Below are 19,262 nucleotides of genomic sequence, written 5' to 3'. Positions count from 1 at the left end.
AAACATAAAATTTCAGGTTCTCCATCTTAGCCTGCACAAATATAGCTTTGCCTGAAGGCAGCATGTTAGACAAACTGAACATTTGCCAGAGGTTTCAAAAATATTTGAAATTCTACCCAAGGACAGAATATTAACTCTAGCTGGTACTTACATCTAATTCCAATATATGCTGGCCAAATAATGAAAGAATTTGTGGCTGAGATGTGATGCAAGCCAAGAATATTTACTTTCATTTTCTGATACTTTTAAATATGCGTTAATGTGACAAGCTAGGGTTTTTTTAATAAAATAATTTATAGAACTATTAACACAAGAAGAAGTATGGTATTTAGTTTCCATAATTTCATCATGCCCTTGATCCTCCATCTCACTATGAAATAATGGAGTACCTAAGAGAGCCAAATGTAGCTTGTCCTTTTCATCTTTAGCACTTCAGTTTTGCATTTGGTGTAACATTTTGGAGACATCTTTAAGCAGAAGAGATTTACTTTGGAAGGAGGAGTATTCAGTCTCTTCTGCCACCCATTTCTGATCATACAAATGAGCTGAAGCTAGGGAAATGTTTGCACCCATCTCTTTTTCAATGGTTCCCAACCTTGGGTAACCCGGGTGATCTTGGATTGCTGTTTCGAGAAGCTTTCACCCCCAGCTGTGCTGATTAGGGTTTCTAGGACTTGTAGTCTAAGAACACCTCGGTTATCCAAGGTTGGGAACCCCTGATGTAGATCACACCATTTTATCCTACCTGGATTGGATATTGAATCAAACAGTTACCAAACTAGGTTTACTTCTGTGTTAAGTTTGGGAATTCTGTCTTATTATTTATCTGAAAGACAATACATAGTCAATTTTGTGTTTCACCTAGGCTGATAATGTTCACATGCAGTCAAGAGGAAATTCACATATTGTGGAGGAGAATGCATATACTGTAATCCCTATCTGCTACCAGTCCTTCAGCTCCCGTCAGAACAATGCTATACTTGTTGGGATCACCTAATGAAGATTAGATCGGGGGGGGGGGGATAATTTTTAAAAGCAACTTGACCCAGATTGAAGCGGAGTTCATGTTGTGCATTTTTTTAAACAGTAGTTTCCCTTCTTCACTTCTAACTTCAAAACATTATTGTTTGTTTGCATGAAAAGGGCATGCAAACTGCAATTCCCTCTGGCATCAGTTTTTTTATTATTATTATTATTTTGATGTTGTTGGCTTTTTTATTTAAATCAGTTACAGTGCTCATTCTAAGTTGGGAAGATTGTTTTCTAAAAACATTGTGAAACAAAAATTCAGAATGTGAACTTTAACAAATTCATGATCCTATGAATTTTTGCAGATAACGTGAGAATAACTATCAGAGATTGAACCTTGTACGTCAAGAAGCAGGGTAGGAAAAAGGAAGGAGGAGTGATTTGCTGATACACTTGCAACATAAAACCACTTGTAGGATTGTTTTTTAAGACTTGCACACTATCTTTCTGTTTCAGTGTTTCACTGAATATATACATATGGGCCTGCTTCCTGTACAATTTTTGCCATTCCTAAGTCTTAAGACATCTTGCCAAGTTGCCAGTAGCACACGTGTGGTATAGGCAGAAAAAATATTTTTTATTTTTAAAATTATTTTCAGTAGGATATGTTTTCATAAGGTTATGTTGAGGGGAGAATCTTCCTTAGGAAAGGTACACTGCATCAAATTATCTGGGGCCATTTCTTCTGGAGGATTTATATATTTTTTAAGTTAATTCTTTAGTTACTTAGTGCTCTGAAAAAACATCCTCTTTAAGGAGCTGTATTTCCTGATAACGGCTAGTGTCCCATTTCTGTCATATTCACCTAAACAAGAACTAGGAGTATTGCAGCCCCTGCACCACCTCGTCCACTGGAGGCTTCCTATTAGTTTTATGCATGATTTCCTTTCTCACTCAAATTCATGCTACACTGCAAAACAGCAGTGAGATAACTAAATATTACTAAAAACGTCATAATAATACATTCACCCACAGAAAATAAAATCCTTGGCAATTGAATTTTTGAATATTTCTTTCAGAGCACAAAGCAATCAAATGTCCTCTCTCTGTTTTGCATTGCAGTATGATAGCACAGTTTTCGTTATTCTGTTTCGGAATGTCGTAAGGCCGTGGGCTTTAAAAGAGAACTTGACTCTTACTGTATGTTCTCTTTCAAAAATCCATGGAATAAAATGGCTTCTGAAACCTGCTTTTAATTTTTTAAAAAACCAATTCTTGAAACAAAACGCTTCACCCCACTAGCTGTTATTATTGCAATTTTTCCCTTGATGCTTAGCAGTTTGTCTAAGTCACTTTCAAGATAATGCAGTTTTTGCTGAAATAAAATAAGAAAATGTTAATGGGAATGGTCAGAGGGCTGGCTAACCTTTTTTAAAACCACTCCTATTTCTGCTACTTAATTTTTTTAAGTAAAATAACAGTAAATCAGTGTTGCACTGTAGCAGTTCGAAAAGTGTTCTTTGCAACGAAAATAATAAGGGAGGAGAATCTTGGCCTTGCTGGAAAAATATCAAAAAGGTATTTGAAATTAGAATCCTAGAATGAGAGACGGAATGAGAACAAAGGCTGTGACAGATTATGTTGAAACAACTTTTTAGTTATTTTTCTTCATTCTGAGAGTGTTTGTTTGGTCTCCTATTATTGTCCCGTCCTTAATTAACCATGTGGGTCTGCTTCCTTGCATGTCTTATTAACCCTTCGTATGTTCATTTTCTTCTGATTTAAAAGCATAATCCATTAGATTATAATCCAGACGTCTTGAAGAAATCTGCTGTTCAGAAAGCTCTAAAGGTAAAACTAACACAGCTTTCCGTGTAAAGTTTCAGTTTTAAGCGAAGGCACAGGGTTGACCTACTCCGGTTTTGTGCCAAATCACGTAAAGCCTGGTACCAAAAATATGTCAAGACACAAATGACATTCATTTTTCTATGAAAGCTGAGTGATAATTATGGCAGCTCTGCGTTGTGTACATTTCAAATATATTATGTCTTTAATTATAGTTAAGCAAAGATCAAGAGCAGAGCTGATAACACAGACAGAACTACCATTTTTTTTACTGTGAATGACACTTTATTCCTTGTAGAAATTAACTATAACTTTCAGTACTACTGACTTTTAAATAATATAGACTAACCCAACTGTTAGTGCCAATCAGAGTAGACCTATTAAATCAGTTGTACTTATATAACTGATGATTTACCAAAATTGTTTTGATTTAATGGGTCTACTCTGGTAGACTAACAATTGGATTTAAGCCAGTAATATGCTTTTATTAAAACTTTTTGTACCCATCCACTCCTGTGGCAGCCGGAGGTGGCAGCCCGGCTCATCCTTCTAATCCTTCCCAGAGCTCCACTATCTTCCTCCTTGCCTGGCCACTCCAGGCAGTGGGAGGGAGGATGGGTCTCCCTACATGGCTGCCGAGTTGGTAGCCGAACAGGAAGAGAGTGGAGCTCTGGGAGTGATTTGAAGGATGAGTGGGGCTGCCGCCACCGCCAGACGTGTAAGTGGATGGGCCGGCCGCAGGGGCTGGCCCCTTGTTAAGTCCATCTGCGCAGGGATATTCGTATACGAATACCCCTATTTCTAATTCAGATCTGATAACTAAATAGGAGGAAAGACCTCCAGTATATTGTGTGACTGGAGTAAGAAGTTCTTAAAAGATGTTGACCACACAGAATGGTACCAGGCTGTGTTGTGCAGAGACATAGCTTGAATATCACTAGTTGGAGTGGATACTTTGCCGCAAGCATGCAAATATGTGCACATACCCTCACCTACCCCTCCTGACTGTAAATAACCTGATTGGGAAGCAGCTTCAAAAGGTATGTACCTACTTCTGTCTAGGACCAGGAAATTAGAGGACTAGTTTTCTGTCTCATATTTGTTAGGGGGAAAATCCGGTGAAAATCTTTAGAATGCTATATACAAGGATTTTTCTGTTCTATGGAATAGTGTACTGTCCGACACAACAGAATATTCACATATTAAATAGTTCTAAAAAAAATCCAAATTTGTAATAATCTGTTCTTGGAAAAAAAGCAGATCTTCTCAATTAAGAGGATTTTGTTTCATTATCTGATTTTGTGCACTGCAGAAATAAGTGATACATAGCGTTTGTTTCGTCTGATTGAGGATATAATTCTTATGGCAGCATTCAAGAACCAAAAACAGTGAATTAAGGAAGAGCTGTAAATTGTGAAAAATAAGAAGAGACAAGTTTTAAAAGTATAAACTTCAAAGGCCAAAACGCACAGTAAATTATATCCAGTAAAAGGTGATTTAGGATTTTCTGTATGCTACATTAAAAATAATGAAAATTAAAAATCAGCAAAACATGCCCTGTATTGATGGTAATATTTTTGGGGGATGCAAATTTTCATGGGTATAATTCAAGAGATCACCTTTTCTTTTTGTGAGTATTACAGATGATTAATAGTATGACTTACATGGCTTTAATAGGATAATTGCCGAACAATTAGAACTCCATTTAAAATTAATGAACTAGTGAAATCAATAAGTATCTAATAAAAACAAATAGGGTACATTTTTAAGTTTCATTCCTTGAGTATAATAATAATTAACAAAATAGAATAATATCAGAAGCATATGTAGGAAATAAAACTAAATGCAAATTGCTCTTACTCTTAAAACTTTGGCTAACAGTCGTTTTTATCTGAAAATACATGTATATATTTCATCTAACATTTTTAACTTCTGTTTTAATTGTTACTTTTTCTGGATTTTCAACAGAAATTATTAATTGATATTCTCAATAAAGTGTTTTAACAGCATTAATAGATGCTTCAGCTTAATTACCATGTCTGTGTTTTCTTAACATAAGCATTTCTCTGAGAAATGAGTACAAAACATCTTGACTATTCAGGATTGAAGTGTGCTTAAGTTTCTGTAAAATGATTGTAAATCATTGTTTACTTTTGCAGTTTGACCTAATGCTAAACAGCTGGTGAGCAAGGTTCAGACATGACACATGGTTGGTCTCTAGTAAAAGATTTGGGTAATCCTATTAGAAACCATAGCATACCTTATTTGCTGCCCCCAAAAGATGTATGATTTTGGCATACAGCTTAACCATATATTCTATCATATATGGACAGAAATAGCTTTCTGAGTTTGCGCTTTCACCATGAATCCCATTTGCATGCAGACTGCAACATTCATTTATTTGTTCCAGCATTGCTTTATTGGATTTGATAGTTGAAGTGCGTATTAAAGAACAAGAGGCTGAATTTCGTAAAAGGGTTTCATTCTAAGAATATAGAGAGAGAATGTGGAAAGATAGCTGAGAGTATGAGTAAGTCAACAGTATACTGCACAAAAAATTTTAAGGTAGGATTGTGTAGTTACTGTTTGTCTCATAAATACCCGTGAATATATAACTATTTAAAAATAGTTAAGAATCATTTGTGGGAGATGAAGAACACAGTTCAAAAAGCATTGCTGGATTGGGAAGCAAAATAAGAATGAACCCAAGGATATTCACTGAGCTTTCCTCCTCTTCAGTCAGGAAAGAAAATGAACAGCAACCCCAATCCCCATGTCTTACTGACTGTTGGACATAAAGCACAAGAAAGTAAGGTAAGAGCCTATCATCTGAACCTGTCTTACTTAGATGCAATTGTATATTCATTTTGTTCATCCTTAGGCTTCTTACATCCAAGCCCATTCTCTAGCCACTATAAAACATATAAAACATCTGGAACAGGTTAGGAAAAGTGCTTATATCTAGAACATTATTTCACAGAAAACTGTCCACTCTGTGATTTACTTTTAACAGTCATATGACCTTGGTAGCTTCCTCGCCACCACCAGGAGTGAGTAAGTGAAGGTTACAAAGCAACTGTTTAAAAAGAAAGGAGTAAAGAAGTTGCAGACCAGATACAGCCTTTAGAAGACTCTCTAGTCACTCTCCTCAGCCCTAATATCTTCTATTCAGCTTCTGTATTGCTTGTTGAAGGAGATGAATCTCTTCTTCCCCAGATTACACAGAAAAAAGCAACAAAGTGTGAATCCTGGGGAGGGAGAGAAAATTGGGCTGGTAAGCTTTTTTTACCATCCTCCAGGTTCCAAAGGATAAAGTCTGCACCTCGTCTTGCATTGCAAAAATATCAAACGGGGTTGCAATATAGACCATATACGTAACACCCATAGTTTGCATGAGGAGTAATCCCACTGGGGTGAAGAGAGGTCTTTTTCCAGGTGCAGATATCAGTTTGGTGGGAAGCTGTTTTCAGATGTAGTGGCAATGCCACGCAGGTCCTGACATTATCTGGAGGGGATACAGTTCTCGGGGGGGGGGGAGGTTTCCCGGTTGTGTAAGCAGAGTGTTCTTTTAACCATTAATTCAAATTAAAAATCCATTTCCCTAAATAGATTCGCTACAAGACCAATGAACCAGTGTGGGAAGAAAACTTCACTTTCTTTGTTCACAATCCTAGGCGGCAAGAGCTAGAAGTTGAGGTAAGATCTTTTTTCCTTTGTATTCGTTTGAGATCTTTCATTTCTTTCTCCTTCTATAAATCCAGTTATTGTCCTTACGGAATGATAATAAAATTCCTAAAAGTACCAAGACTGCAGCCTCCAGGGGGGTGCATATGTATATCACACTCAAAAGAAAATACTTTTATCATCTTAATGCAGGATAGTAGTGTACATTTTTGTAGATTAGTCTCTGAAGATTTATGCAACAAGAAGTGTGTGACTTTGAAACATGCAACAAGATGTGTTGTTGTTTAAACAGTTGTGGGTGGTATCATTCTAGAAGCTCAATGTGCCTGACAGTGTTTTTGCTCCAGTTCATTCCTGAAAGACCTGTGGGTTTTTTAATGGGATTAGGACAATTTGCTAATTCCCCCCATGCAACCAATGGACAGAATCCTATTGGTGTTGTGTACAGTTTGCATAACTTGCCACAAATTGTTGTGGCTAATTGATAAGGAGATGGGTTCATCTTGGTTGTGCAGTTGGATGCTTAACTCAGACACTTCCTATCAATTATCAGTTAGCCACAGTAAGTTACCACAGCAAGTTATGTAAACCTTATTTGACACCCTAGAGGATTTTGGCCAATATCTGAAGAAACATGAAAGTAGTTATTTTAAAAAGAGGTTTCTTTGAAATTGACAATTTGTTTCTGCTCTTATTTAGGTCAAAGATGAGCAACGTCAGTGCTCACTGGGAAATTTTAAGCTTCCCCTTAGTCAGCTCCTCACAAGTGACGATCTAACTATGCATCAGAGATTTCATCTTAATAATTCTGGTCCCAACAGCACTATAAATATGAAGATTGCACTCAGGGTAAGTTGTAGAAGTCTCTTACAATCAACAAATGTTTCTCCTGGTAATAAGCAGATTACACATCCTGATTTTGGAAGAAAGGAAATCCACTATGAGTCATGTTTCTTTTTCCCAAGATGAATGAGAGTAAAACTTACAGCAGAGGGAACTACAGGCTAGCATTATTTGATATGTAGAGATGAATGACATAGAGATTTTTTTTTGATTAAGATTTAAGATGGCTCAGAAAGTTCCATAATCTTCCATGCTTTGAGGTCCCTAGCTCTGTGATGTAAGTTTTGCATGTACATCGTCTTAAGTTTAGTCTCTGACGTCTCTATTTTAGTTTCTCGGCTTTTTGGAAAAAGTGCTACCTGAATACTTTGGAATTTATCTTCCTGTTAAAAAGTACTGCCTGAATACTTTGGAATTTATCCCCTATAGGGATAAATAAACCAGTGACCCAACTTGATCTAAGGCAGATTTCTAAAAAAATCTTGTTAATTTATTGGAGAAAGGTAGGAGGGTTCTGTATCCATAGAGTGAATACGAGCAACTTTATTTTTTTGCAGTGTTTCTTAGTTTAAAACGTCTCTCCCCAACATTGCAAGATCAAAACTAAAAATAAAGCATGATGTCTTATTTGCTTACCAGCAGAAGGATAGCAGGAAGGAAGCAAAACCTGCAGAATCGAGGTCAACAGCCTCAGAGTCATAGCCGAGGAGACCCTTCTTTAAGGCCTCAAGAAAATGTGCCTGAGAGGAGAGGGGGACTGAGAGAGAAGAGTCTCTCCAAAAATCTTAAAACCTGGGGAGATTCATATGGGAGGGAGGGAGGATTTCAGATAGCCTGGACTAAAGCCATAGGGAGATTCTACAGTGAAACTATTTATGATGAAGAATGAAAGTAATATGTGAATCTTCTTCTGACCCAGAGTGGGTAAAGTGCAGCTTTCAGGTCCTAGGTAGCCAACCAGGACTCTCAGTGGAACACCTCCTCCCACTGAAGAGCATAGGAAATGGTAAGACATTGTAGTTTATACATGTGCCTTTCCATTAGAGATCATTTTTCAGATATATCTTATGGAGAGGCACATGTGTTAACGAAACTCTCTTGCCATTTCCTGATCCTGGCCTATGCAGAATAATTGCATCATGGATTGCTTTGATCACTTCACAAATACAGTCATATCATACCTTCACCTGCATTTATGTCTCAGTTCAGCTGCATGGCCATCTCTCTTCTGTTCTGCACATTGAAATTAATTATCTTGTTTTTTATTCTCTGTTTGCTTAGATCCTTTCTCTTGAAAAACAAGAGAGGTCTCCAGACCACCAACACTCGGCTCAAGTGAAGAGGCCCTCTGTTTCCAAAGATGCAAGAAAAGGTTCTTTTAAGCCTCAGGTCCCCATTTCTCCAGCAGCAAACTTGAATAAAGCCCCAGCATCATCCACAGCAACAGACACTGAAAAAAAGACTGATGTGGTTGAAAAAAGCCATCCCTCTAATCCTAGTCCTCAGTGGCCAACAGATCTTAGCAGAAGTTCCTCCAGCCTCGTTGCCTCCAACTTGAGCTATTCTCCTAGCCACCTTTCAGTGAAAGAACCGACTCCAAGCATAGCTTCGGACATATCGCTACCCATTGCCACACAGGAGCTGCGACAACGACTGAGACAACTTGAAAAGTACATCCTAAGCTCCTCCTATACTGTCATAAAGGCATAGGCTTAGAAGGAATTAGAAAGGCTGGCAAATTAAAACTAATGTCTGATGCTATGGTTATGCATCACGACCCATAGCCTAGCCTGTGGGCTCTGCCTTGAAGCAAAGTCAGATACACTGTAATAGGCCAGGGGAGAGCCTCTGCTTTATCTGCAGGAGATCCCTGAAATCCTGCTCAGAGCAAAGTGGGAATCAGGAAGAATGTTTGCCCTGAGTCACACTGTTCACCAGTGGTCTGATTCCTACATCTTTAAAGTTTACATAACGATCAAGTTGGTCCTGAGTATAAAGAAACAACCCAGTTGTAAAATCATGTATTGTCTGCTCAACTGTGAAATGCTTTTCCCCCCGTGGTACAGCAACTAAATATTGATTCCTGGTATTATGATTTTGACAGTGGCACAACTTTAGGACAGTCTCCGTTGGGGCAGATACAGCTAACAATACGTCACAGTTCACAAAGAAACAAACTCATGGTCGTGGTTCACACATGCAGGTGAGTCATGAGAAATGCCTCCTCCCGTATCTTAGGAGCAAAACCTGGGCATTGATGATACGGTTCATTTATTCTCCAATTATTGCAGAACTTTGCCCTCCTTGTTGCCACTTGACATTAAAATATCCCAAAGTGAGGCAAGCCTTTTCCTTAGCATTGTTAGCCCTATTTTTTAGTATATCATGTAGCATTATGCCTCATTTTCTGAGCAGTGGAGAGGAGGAATCCACAAAGAGTGGGTAACACCCATCACCATCCAGGGGAGAGGCAGGGGGATAATGTGACCAAACTTTCACTTTACACTGTCTGCTCATAATATATGTCATTTACATGAATCCACAGAGAAAGGATGCTTTACCCATGGAACATGAATACTATTCTAAGGGTTCATAGTTTTTGTTTTTCTATGCTTTACACCTTTGATGCTCTGATTATCCCTCAACACCACATACTGTGCAATCCCAGATAGCACAACCAGGGACGGGTATTAGCTGAGCAATTAGGGAACTGCTGTTGGTCTGAGTTTTCGGTACTATTTTGTTGGTTGGTTGATTGGTTGATTGATTGATTGATTGGATTTCTATCCCACCCATCTAGACCAAAGGTCTACTATGAACCATTCATCTGGAGTCTAGCTCAGGCATTAAATATATCAAAGGTCTCAATACAGTATTGCCTTTTTTGGGGGGTTGGCCATAAGATTATCTTCCCATGAACTGTGGTGAGTCGTGACACTCAGTGTATTTTCCTTTCATTACTGTGTCATTCATATCTTCTGGAATAAGTTTGTTACCATTAATTATTTGAAGCACTGTTCTCACTTTGTCCCAACCATGTAGCCAAAATCATGTGCTCATAAACCTGTACCTTGAATACTGTGCTCTGTGTACCTGAAGAAGTAGATTGTTCTCCATTGAAGTTAACGCTAAAATAGACCTGTTGGTCTTAAAGATGCCACAACGTTGCTTTTGTGGCCTTTTTTGTTGTTGTTGTTCCTCTTTATCTACTTGAAAGATGGCAGGCCTATGCTAAAATTTGGATTATATGAGCAGAAAAGGCTTTTTTCACTATAATAATTGTTTTCCAATCTGTAGTGCAGCACTTTATGCTCATGGCATGAAATGGGTAGCTTATTGCCACTACAGCGTTTTGGCCTTATTTCTGCAAGTTCCTTGAATAATGAACAACTGTGTTTCCTAATGGTTCGCACTTAAATAAGTTGTTGAAACATAGGAGACTTGTGACTAGAGCAAGAATGTATACCTGAAAGTGAAGCCTGCTACTGGGTTCAGTTGCCACTCCTGTGTTGAGCAGTGGCAGGCGGTCTCCTTTGCCTCCTTCATGTGGCTTATTGACAGCCTGCCACCATGTCAGTAGCACTGAGTTCCACTGTTCCTGATTTCTACCTTGAAATTTAGTTGTGTCAGACTTTAGGGAGCCAGAAGCCTTTGTCTGGGAAGAGTGATAGCTTCAAACAAATAAATGAGAGAGAAGAAGTGATTGTATAAATAGGAGTCGGGCAGCATGGATGCCATATGGTGGAGATGATGCTGCTTTTTATTTTTGCTTTGTTTTGATCTTGTCATTTTGTGTTCTTTGGTCACAGAAATCTAATCGCTTTTTCAGAAGAAGGATCTGACCCTTACGTTCGAATGTATTTATTGCCAGACAAAAGAAGATCTGGAAGAAGGAAAACAAGTGTTTCTAAGAAGAATTTAAATCCAGTATTTGATCAGGCGTATGTTGCAATTTCCATATTCTGCTTTTACACCAAGAAGTGGTCAACATCATTAATAGAATTCTGAAATATAATTTTTTAAAAGCATTGATAATTTTCCAAGTCTTGTCTTGATTTCATTAATCTTTTTATAGTCTAAGATTTGAGTAAAACCCAAAGAAAAATACTTTCAGTAATTTACTGCTGTTAGGATTAGTAATATGGTTCTGAATTTTAAGTCTTCATGTCCTTCAAACACAATGGCTGAAATCTTGTTGCTTAGTGTAGTAAATCACTGCTGAATCAGTGTGGATGTACCGTATTTTTCTGTGTATAAGATGCCCCCATGTATAACAATTCCTCACTTTTCTAACCCAAAATTAAGACATCTAAGCGAAGCTTAGCAAGTGGAGGGTGAAAGCAGGGATCAAAGCACTGCAGGATTGCTTTGATCCCTGCTTTCTCCCTCCACTTTCTTGCCAAGAAAGTCCCTGCTTTCCACCTCCACTTTCTTGCGAAGAAAGTTCTTTTCCCCTCCACTTTCTTTGCAAGAAAGTGGAGAAGGAAAGCAGGAATCATCAAAGTGCTTTGATCCCTGATTTCCCCTTCCACTTTCTTGTGAGGGAAGTGCTTTCCCCTTCTACTTTCTTTGCAAGAAAGTGGAGTGGAAAGGCATGGGTCAAAGCACTTTGATGATTCCTGCTTACCCCTCCACTTTCTTGCGAAGAAAGTGGAGGGGGAAAGCACTTTCTTACCAGAAAAGTAGAGGGGGAAAGCACTTTATTCTCAAAAACGTAGAGGGGAAAATTGGATCAAAACACTTTGATCCCTTCCCCCCTTTTCCTTCCATGTATAAGACGACCCTCAATTTTAAATCTAAAGTTTTTAGACAAAATTATCATCTTATACACAGAAAAATACAGTAATCAGTCAACTCCTCTGTAAGTTCCGTTGATTCAAAAAGGCCTACTGTAGTTACAACTTATTTTAGTATAGTAACTTGCTGCTAGAGTAGGCCCAGTTGAATCAATGGAACTTATGCAGGAGTTGATTCATCAAAATCCCACTGACTCTAGTGCCACTTACTATGTGAAGCAAGCTGTTGAAAGGATTTTGACTGAGAAATAAAGGAAATGTTCAATGTAAGCAACATAGGAATTTTGTAACCAAAGATGAGTTTTGAGTGTAAACATAGGTGTTCAGAAACAATCTGAAAGTAGAATTTTTAAGTATTCATTTGAAAGTTTTCATGCAGATTTTAAGAGGTCAGAAAGACTAGAAAGCAAACATTTTGTACAGTGGGGTAATTGTCAAAAAGTGAAAGGGAGTTTTATTGACAAATCTTTTTTCATATGAGTTCAATATATGAGTTCAATATACAGTGGTGCCTCGCTAGACGATGATAATCCATTCCACTGAAATCGCTGTTTAACGAAATCATTATCTACTGAACAGCATTTCCCCATTGGAATGCATTGAAACCTGTTTAATGCGTTCCAATGGGGAAGAATCGTCGTCTAGCGAAGATCGGCCATAGGAAAGCCGCTTTGCAAACCGCCGACCAGCTGTTTAAATCGCTGTCTTGCGAAGCTTAGGTCCCGAAAACACCTGTTTTGCAAGCACGGAGGAAGCTGTCAAAATTGTCGTCTACTGAAAATCGGTTTGCGAAGCAGGGACCAAACATTGTCCAGCAAATTTCCCCCATAGGAATCACTGTTTTGCTATAGCGATCGCAAAAAGTCAATGTCTAGCAAAAAAGGTGTCATGCGGGGTAACTATCTAGCAAGGCACCACTGTAGAAGGCAGATTTTCAAGGATTTTGTTTTGTGTCCCTGTGGGTTAGAATACAATGTTTAACAAATGAATGTTTTTAAAGTTTCTAGATATTTTGGGTGCCTCAGTTTGTCCTGTTGCACAGGTGTAGCAATGCAAACATTTAAAGCCACTGATCATATTCTCTGAATTTTTTTTTCTTTTCTCAGCTTTGATTTCAGTGTTTCATTATCTGACCTGCAGAGGAGAACACTAGATGTAGCCGTGAAGAACAGTGGTGGTTTCTTGTCCAAAGACAAAGGGCTGCTTGGTAAGGTACGTCACAAACGGGCTGTGGGGACACCAGTGCAGGCAAATGTGAGTTTGAAGATTCCGATCTTAGTCTGTAACCAACAATTTATTTGTAAGCTTTCTTCCTCTGCATTGCTTAAAGTAGGTGGTCTCTCCTCAAAATAACACTGCAGACTTCAAACTTTGAATCAAAATTTATATATTTATTTCCTCTATTTTATGTCCTACAATTGTGACTCATTTACAGTCCTGTCTTGGTTTGAGCTCAGAGAAGCAAATAACTTCTGCTTGTAAGATGGGCAATATAAGCATATAAGTACCTGTTAAGTATCTTTCTCTATGGCAAAGAGATTATGGAAGATACTCCATGCCATGTGTTGCATTGTCCCATTTATGAAAATATTTGTAACAGATTCTAAAGTTCCTTTACTAAACCAGCTTGATGACTGGTCATACCAATAAGGTGGAATTTGAACTTGCCAATGATAGCAAAGATTTTCAGAATGGTGGCTGCTTGCTTGCTGCAGTTATGCTACAATGTAAATGCTAACTGAATATCAACACATGGTTAATTAATACCTTTAATTTGTGCCGAGTGATCTTGTTTTTCTAAAGTTTCTCTTTAAATTCATTTTCATGTTGCTGTGATCTTTTCACTTGTTGTTATAGTCTCACTGTTCTGTTCTGTTGCTAAAGCATTGATTTTCAAAAGCAGAAAGAACAGACAGCCATGGATGCACAAGGCTGTATTTTCAGAAACTGCTCTGATTTTCTGGTTGATGGGAGTTGTAAGTCAACATTTTGGGGGTGGCAAAGGTTCCCTTCTATAGAAACAATTATTTTCTTTCCTCTCAGGTGAGGTCCCTCTGGCTTGAGTCCGTAGGCAGCGTGGAGATAGAGTGAGGCTGTAGTTGGGAGCTGTGAAAACAGCACTGCCAGTACCGAGCCCTGGTGTTAAGCATTGCCATATTGATCTGGAAAGAAAATGCTCTCCTAGAAAAAGAGAGAAGGAAATTCTTAATGTAGTGGAGGTACATCCTTGTAGGTGAGAGGAGATGATGGCCTTGCCATTTGGTGATACGTTCTGTGCAACCCTGAAAGTTGACATAGTTTGCAGCCAGTCGGAGCTTTTTCTCTTTCAAACATTTTTTTGTTACTCTGTTCCATTGCCTGGAATCTCATATTTTGGGAAAGTACTTGCCCATTCTGCATCTGATGTAAGGGGGGGAAAGGATCCTGCCTGTGATAACAGACCGAATTTACCAGGAGAAAAACATGGAAGTCTTGCATGTGTCTTTATTCTTCTTTTCTAGACATAAAGGCCACTACATTCAGTCCTTGACTGTTCTATACTATAGCTTCAAGTGTAAAGTTTACAGTGTGAACTTTTCATGCTGGCACTGAAGTTCATGCCTTTATAGTCTGAAGTGAGTCCTAAGCAAAGGTTCTCTTATTTGTGTGCAATTCTAAGCTGCTTTTGATTGAGACCAAGACCTTGGAATTACTCCCACAAGCAAATAGCTGGTATAGATTTTTCCCGTCTCATTCAGCTTCTTACCCTCTTGTCACAGGTATTGATACCCCTGGCATCTGAAGAACTTTCTAAGAATTTTACCCAGTGGTAAGTAAAGTCACCATGACTAGTGCTCCTTCTTATCTGTTTTCCAATAACTGAATAACTTTTTGCTTCTTTTTCTCCATCTTGTAGGTATGATTTGACAGAAGATGGTACAAGGCCGCACACAGCACCTTAGGAAGCTTTGGTGGTTAGAAGCTCCTGTTAGCATATTTTTGCCAACCTTTGTATCTTTTATCAGCGTTGTTCACACAGATGTACCAATATTATTTTTTTATAACGCTTAGTTATTAGGCCCACCACCGCTCCCCAACATTTTTACAGCATCTGGACATTTTATGTAGGCTTTTGTCAGTTTCACTGTAAAACGTCTTGTCTTAATTTGTTACAGGTATTTTAATGTGCAATAGGGTTTGTAGAGTAAATGTTTGTTTCAGAGGAACCTTTTATGGCATTTATACCCTTGAGAAAAGTGAGAAGATGTTTATCTGTTTTTTTCCTACCTTATTCTGTTTCTCACCAAGGTATCTGCCATGTAAATAGATACTGTTTTTAAAATGAATTTTTCCTTAGCAGTTTGAAGGCAGAAGAAAATGTCACTGCAGATAGGTATTTTCTTCTAAATGCATGCTATAAAACATTGACAATGTTTGGGGAATGGGCAAGGCAGCAAAACAGTCATTATCATACTAATATTATGGTTTCATGCATTTCTTCATTTTAAAAAAGGATGGGAGAAATTAACATACAGATTAGCCCACTATTTCTGGCCTTGAAGGCTTGTGGAAGGGGAGAGTACAAAATACTAACTTTTAAATATTTATATAGAAATGTATTCTTGGAATTTCATTGAGATAATACGTATAATTCACAAATTCATTTGGATATTATAAAGGAAAGAGTATATAAGTACTGTATAAAAATAAGTTTATCAGTGTCCTAAAATCACAGTGTATTCATCTGGAGTCTCCTATGATGTGAAAGCGAAGGCTTCAGTAATACGTCTTTAATGCACTTTGCAGTCATTGCTTCCTGTTAGAAGCTTATTTGCCCTACCTATAGTACCAGAAAATTGCCTATGCAACCGTCTGATTAACATGTATTACACATTAGGATTTGGTAACCACCCTGATGATCTGACATTTATGGTGGTATCAAATGGATAGCTACAAATACAAATCTGTTTTCTTACTGGGTCTTTTATGCGTGTTTACTATTTATATTATAAAATGCCAGCTGGTCTCCTGTTATTAAGTTGGAACTCTAGCTGTAGAAAGCTCCAAATTCAGATTTTTGGCTGACTCTTTCCATAATTGCTTCACTGTAGCAGTGATTGAAGTAATTATCTCCGTTTTGGGCTTGACCCATGTGAAACAACCACATTCCACTTAAACACCACTGCATTCTGCTGCAAGGACCAGCATCAAAGTTTGTTCATTTACGTGTCATTCATAAGGAGTCTGACACTGAAAGAACAGAATGCTTTTCATAGGTTACACTAAAACAGCCATTGAAATTTGAATGCATCACTTCTGAATGATGTTAATGCAGTAAAGAAGTTAAAAGAACCATTTAAAATCAAATGTGTTCTAATCAGTATAGCTTTTCCTCTTATTTTTACAGAGCCAGGAAATGCAAGAGTAATTTGTAAAAATCAACACGGTTATTATTTGAGCCTGTACATTTTATTGCATTTTAGTCACTGTTGCTGTCAGAAGAGAATCAAAGAAGCATTGATTATATCTATTCATTTTTAGAAGCTTTCTCCAGTGGGTTGAATAAAAAAGGACATTTTATGTTTTAATCCAAGCGACAGTGCAGTTGCTCTGCAAAAAGTATCCTGATAGTCCTGACTAAATATGCAATAGTTTAAAAATATATATATTACAAATTTGTAATTTTATAGTCTTAGAATGTTTTCTGACTATAAATAACTTCAAAGGATCGATAACATTCTGGATTAGCTTCAGAATTACGCTTACAGAACCTTTAATTTATATCTTAAAGAACTGGTATATTCTTGCAGGAACCTCTCCTGCATAAGCAACCGTTTATTTGCGCTTGCACAGAAGATCTTCCCCTTGTGCCCTTTAAGTATATTACTAAGAATACCAAAGTGCCTCTCATAGATGTAGCAGACTGTTCAATACAAAGTTAAAAAAGAAATGTTTCAGTTGTCAGTCTGTACTTCAATGTGATACATGCATATGTAACAAATTAGCACACCTTCTTTTATTTTGCACAGGCTTTGCTGGACCGCGGCAGCATCGTAAAGAGATTAGTCTGTACAGAATTGCATGGTTGAGCTCTGTGGCAGAAAAACCATCAGAACCATAAGTTCTGGTTAATATGGTTTCCCACTTCTCTTAAAATAACATTGACACATCCACTGTGCAAACACCTTTAGAAAGTTCTAACAAGGGAGAATGATACGTACTAAGACAGAAAGCTATAAACCATAGTTGTGACCATGAACCCTTTATGAGAAAAAAGAAGAAAGGTGCAGAAAATGTAAATAGAAGTCCTAGTGAAGAAAATCAGCACCCCATTTAGCCCAATATTTTATCTTGGCTGGAAATCAAGTGAAGATATCTGCATGGTGGTACTACTAACACTGCAGTTTTAAACAATGTTGGTTCTACTAATGAAACTCTTGGATATTTGGATATTTATAATGCAACCATGTATGTGTGAGAGGAACAACATGTGATTTCCTTTTTTTGGTGAAAGATTTAAATTGGAATGAGGTTCTAATAAATAAAAAAAAGTTGAGTTGTCTGAATGTGGATTCTAGAAACAGCTGATTTTGGTATCTCAGAGGAGGACAGATCTTAGCTGTGTGGAGTCTTTTTTTCTCGATTCCTGCAGTCTGCCAGTCAAGAGCACTGGCTAAAGTAGAGAGCTATATGCTCAGAATTAAGGAACATGGGCACATCTCAGGAATTTGTTATCAGTATTGGAACCACCTTCACAACTCTTTCACCAAAAAGTAAGATAATAATAAAGCAGAATACATTACTGGTTTCTCCAAAGAATTTTCTCCAGCCATCTAATTTAGGGCACAACCTTCAACTGCTATTATTATTAGATATCTTGAAGTAAAATAAGATTGCCAGTCTTGATACTCCAGAGATCTCCCTCTAAATCTTGATCTATTTCTGTCCATTCCTGGTGTCCCTGAAGAGCAATGGTTCTCAACCTTGGGTCCCCAGATGTTCTTGGGCTAAAACTCCCAGAAGCCTTCACCACTAGCTGTGCTGGCTAGGATTTCTGGGAGTTGTAGTTCAAGAACATCTGGGGACCCAAGGTTGGGAAAGTATTGCTGTGGAGTATTATGATTAGACTTATTGATGGAAATGTTGTCGAGCTGTTGCAGGCTACAAATAAGCAAAGATGTGAAAAATTTTGATATAATTGTTGAAATTCAGGTGGTCACCTCCCTTTTTCTATTCATTCACACTGGGTCAGCATTTCTACTGGTTTTAAAGAAATAATGTGATCAGAGAGTTTTCATGCTAAGTGATGAATGTCCCCCAAATGGATTTAATATAATGTGAAAATTCCTAGATTTCTCTCAAAAATATGGACCAAAATCTTGAAGATTGTTAGAAACAAAATTCTTTGGAAGTTAGACGCTGCATGTAAAAATCTAAATCTGTGCACAGTTTGCTAGTGGCTCCTGAAAAAAAAATGAAGCATAAGGTTTCTGTAAACAAATCAAGGATTGAATGTCATTAGCTTTCCATTAATTTTTAAAACAAAATCCTGTGCCTTAAAGGAAAGCATAAAAGATTTTGTGTTTAAGCCCAACCTGTTTTCCTCTGTATTGGCCAGTCTCTGTTACATGCTGTTGAAACGGTTTAGTGCACTGTTTTTTGCTGGCAAGGAAAGCAGCACCTTTGCATTTGGAGCTACCAACCCCAGCATCAAGTCAAAATGTTACTGGGTTTCAGATTACTTTTTAATTTGAATGCTTTCTTTGTCAGATCTGCAGCGACTGATTAAAAAAGAAAGAAAGGGTGGTCAGTTTAGTACAGATTTTTGTGCTCATGTAATTTTGCAGTTGCATGTATTTATTCAATAAATGATTCATACGGAATTCATTGTGCCTTTTGTCTTCCATCTCTTCATTCCAAGACATGTTTTAAATGCTTACACAATATCACTGACAGTCATTACTATATCTGTGTGCCGTACGTTATCAGATGCCCTGCTGCATTGTGTACAGGCTCATTGAGTACAGAATTGGGAGAGACAAATGCATCCATGTGCTTGAACCTCTAAACACTTGATGAAAAGCGGTTGGCTCAGGAAATGTCTCCTATTCACTTCCAAGCCTACTGTCGATTTGGGTCTGGGTC

General features: G+C 37.8%; 1 protein-coding gene across 6 annotated transcripts in view; it reads left to right on the top strand.

Annotated features, from left to right (window-relative positions):
* ESYT2 (extended synaptotagmin 2) overlaps window positions 1-19,000 on the top strand; it is a 66,876-nt gene extending 47,876 nt beyond the window's left edge. For 2 of the 6 annotated variants that reach the window (XM_073002897.2, XM_073002900.2), the window contains 10 exons: window positions 2,758-2,820; window positions 5,554-5,628; window positions 6,424-6,510; window positions 7,198-7,347; window positions 8,623-9,011; window positions 9,446-9,544; window positions 11,151-11,282; window positions 13,244-13,349; window positions 14,897-14,946; window positions 15,034-19,000. In XM_073002897.2, the coding sequence (XP_072858998.2) occupies window positions 2,758-2,820; window positions 5,554-5,628; window positions 6,424-6,510; window positions 7,198-7,347; window positions 8,623-9,011; window positions 9,446-9,544; window positions 11,151-11,282; window positions 13,244-13,349; window positions 14,897-14,946; window positions 15,034-15,079 (1,197 nt within the window). In that variant the 3' untranslated portion in view covers window positions 15,080-19,000. The remainder of the gene's footprint in view (window positions 1-2,757; window positions 2,821-5,553; window positions 5,629-6,423; window positions 6,511-7,197; window positions 7,348-8,622; window positions 9,012-9,445; window positions 9,545-11,150; window positions 11,283-13,243; window positions 13,350-14,896; window positions 14,947-15,033) is intronic. The other 4 variants (XM_073002898.2, XM_020779706.3, XM_073002899.2 and 1 more) reach the window with 3 other exon arrangements.
* The last annotated feature ends 262 nt before the right edge of the window (window positions 19,001-19,262 follow it).

This window comes from Pogona vitticeps, chromosome 6 (genome assembly GCF_051106095.1).
Source record: "Pogona vitticeps strain Pit_001003342236 chromosome 6, PviZW2.1, whole genome shotgun sequence".
In the NCBI taxonomy this organism is placed as follows: domain Eukaryota; kingdom Metazoa; phylum Chordata; class Lepidosauria; order Squamata; family Agamidae; genus Pogona; species Pogona vitticeps.
Note: the sequence above shows the minus strand (reverse complement) of the source record. Positions and strands in the feature narration are given on the sequence as shown.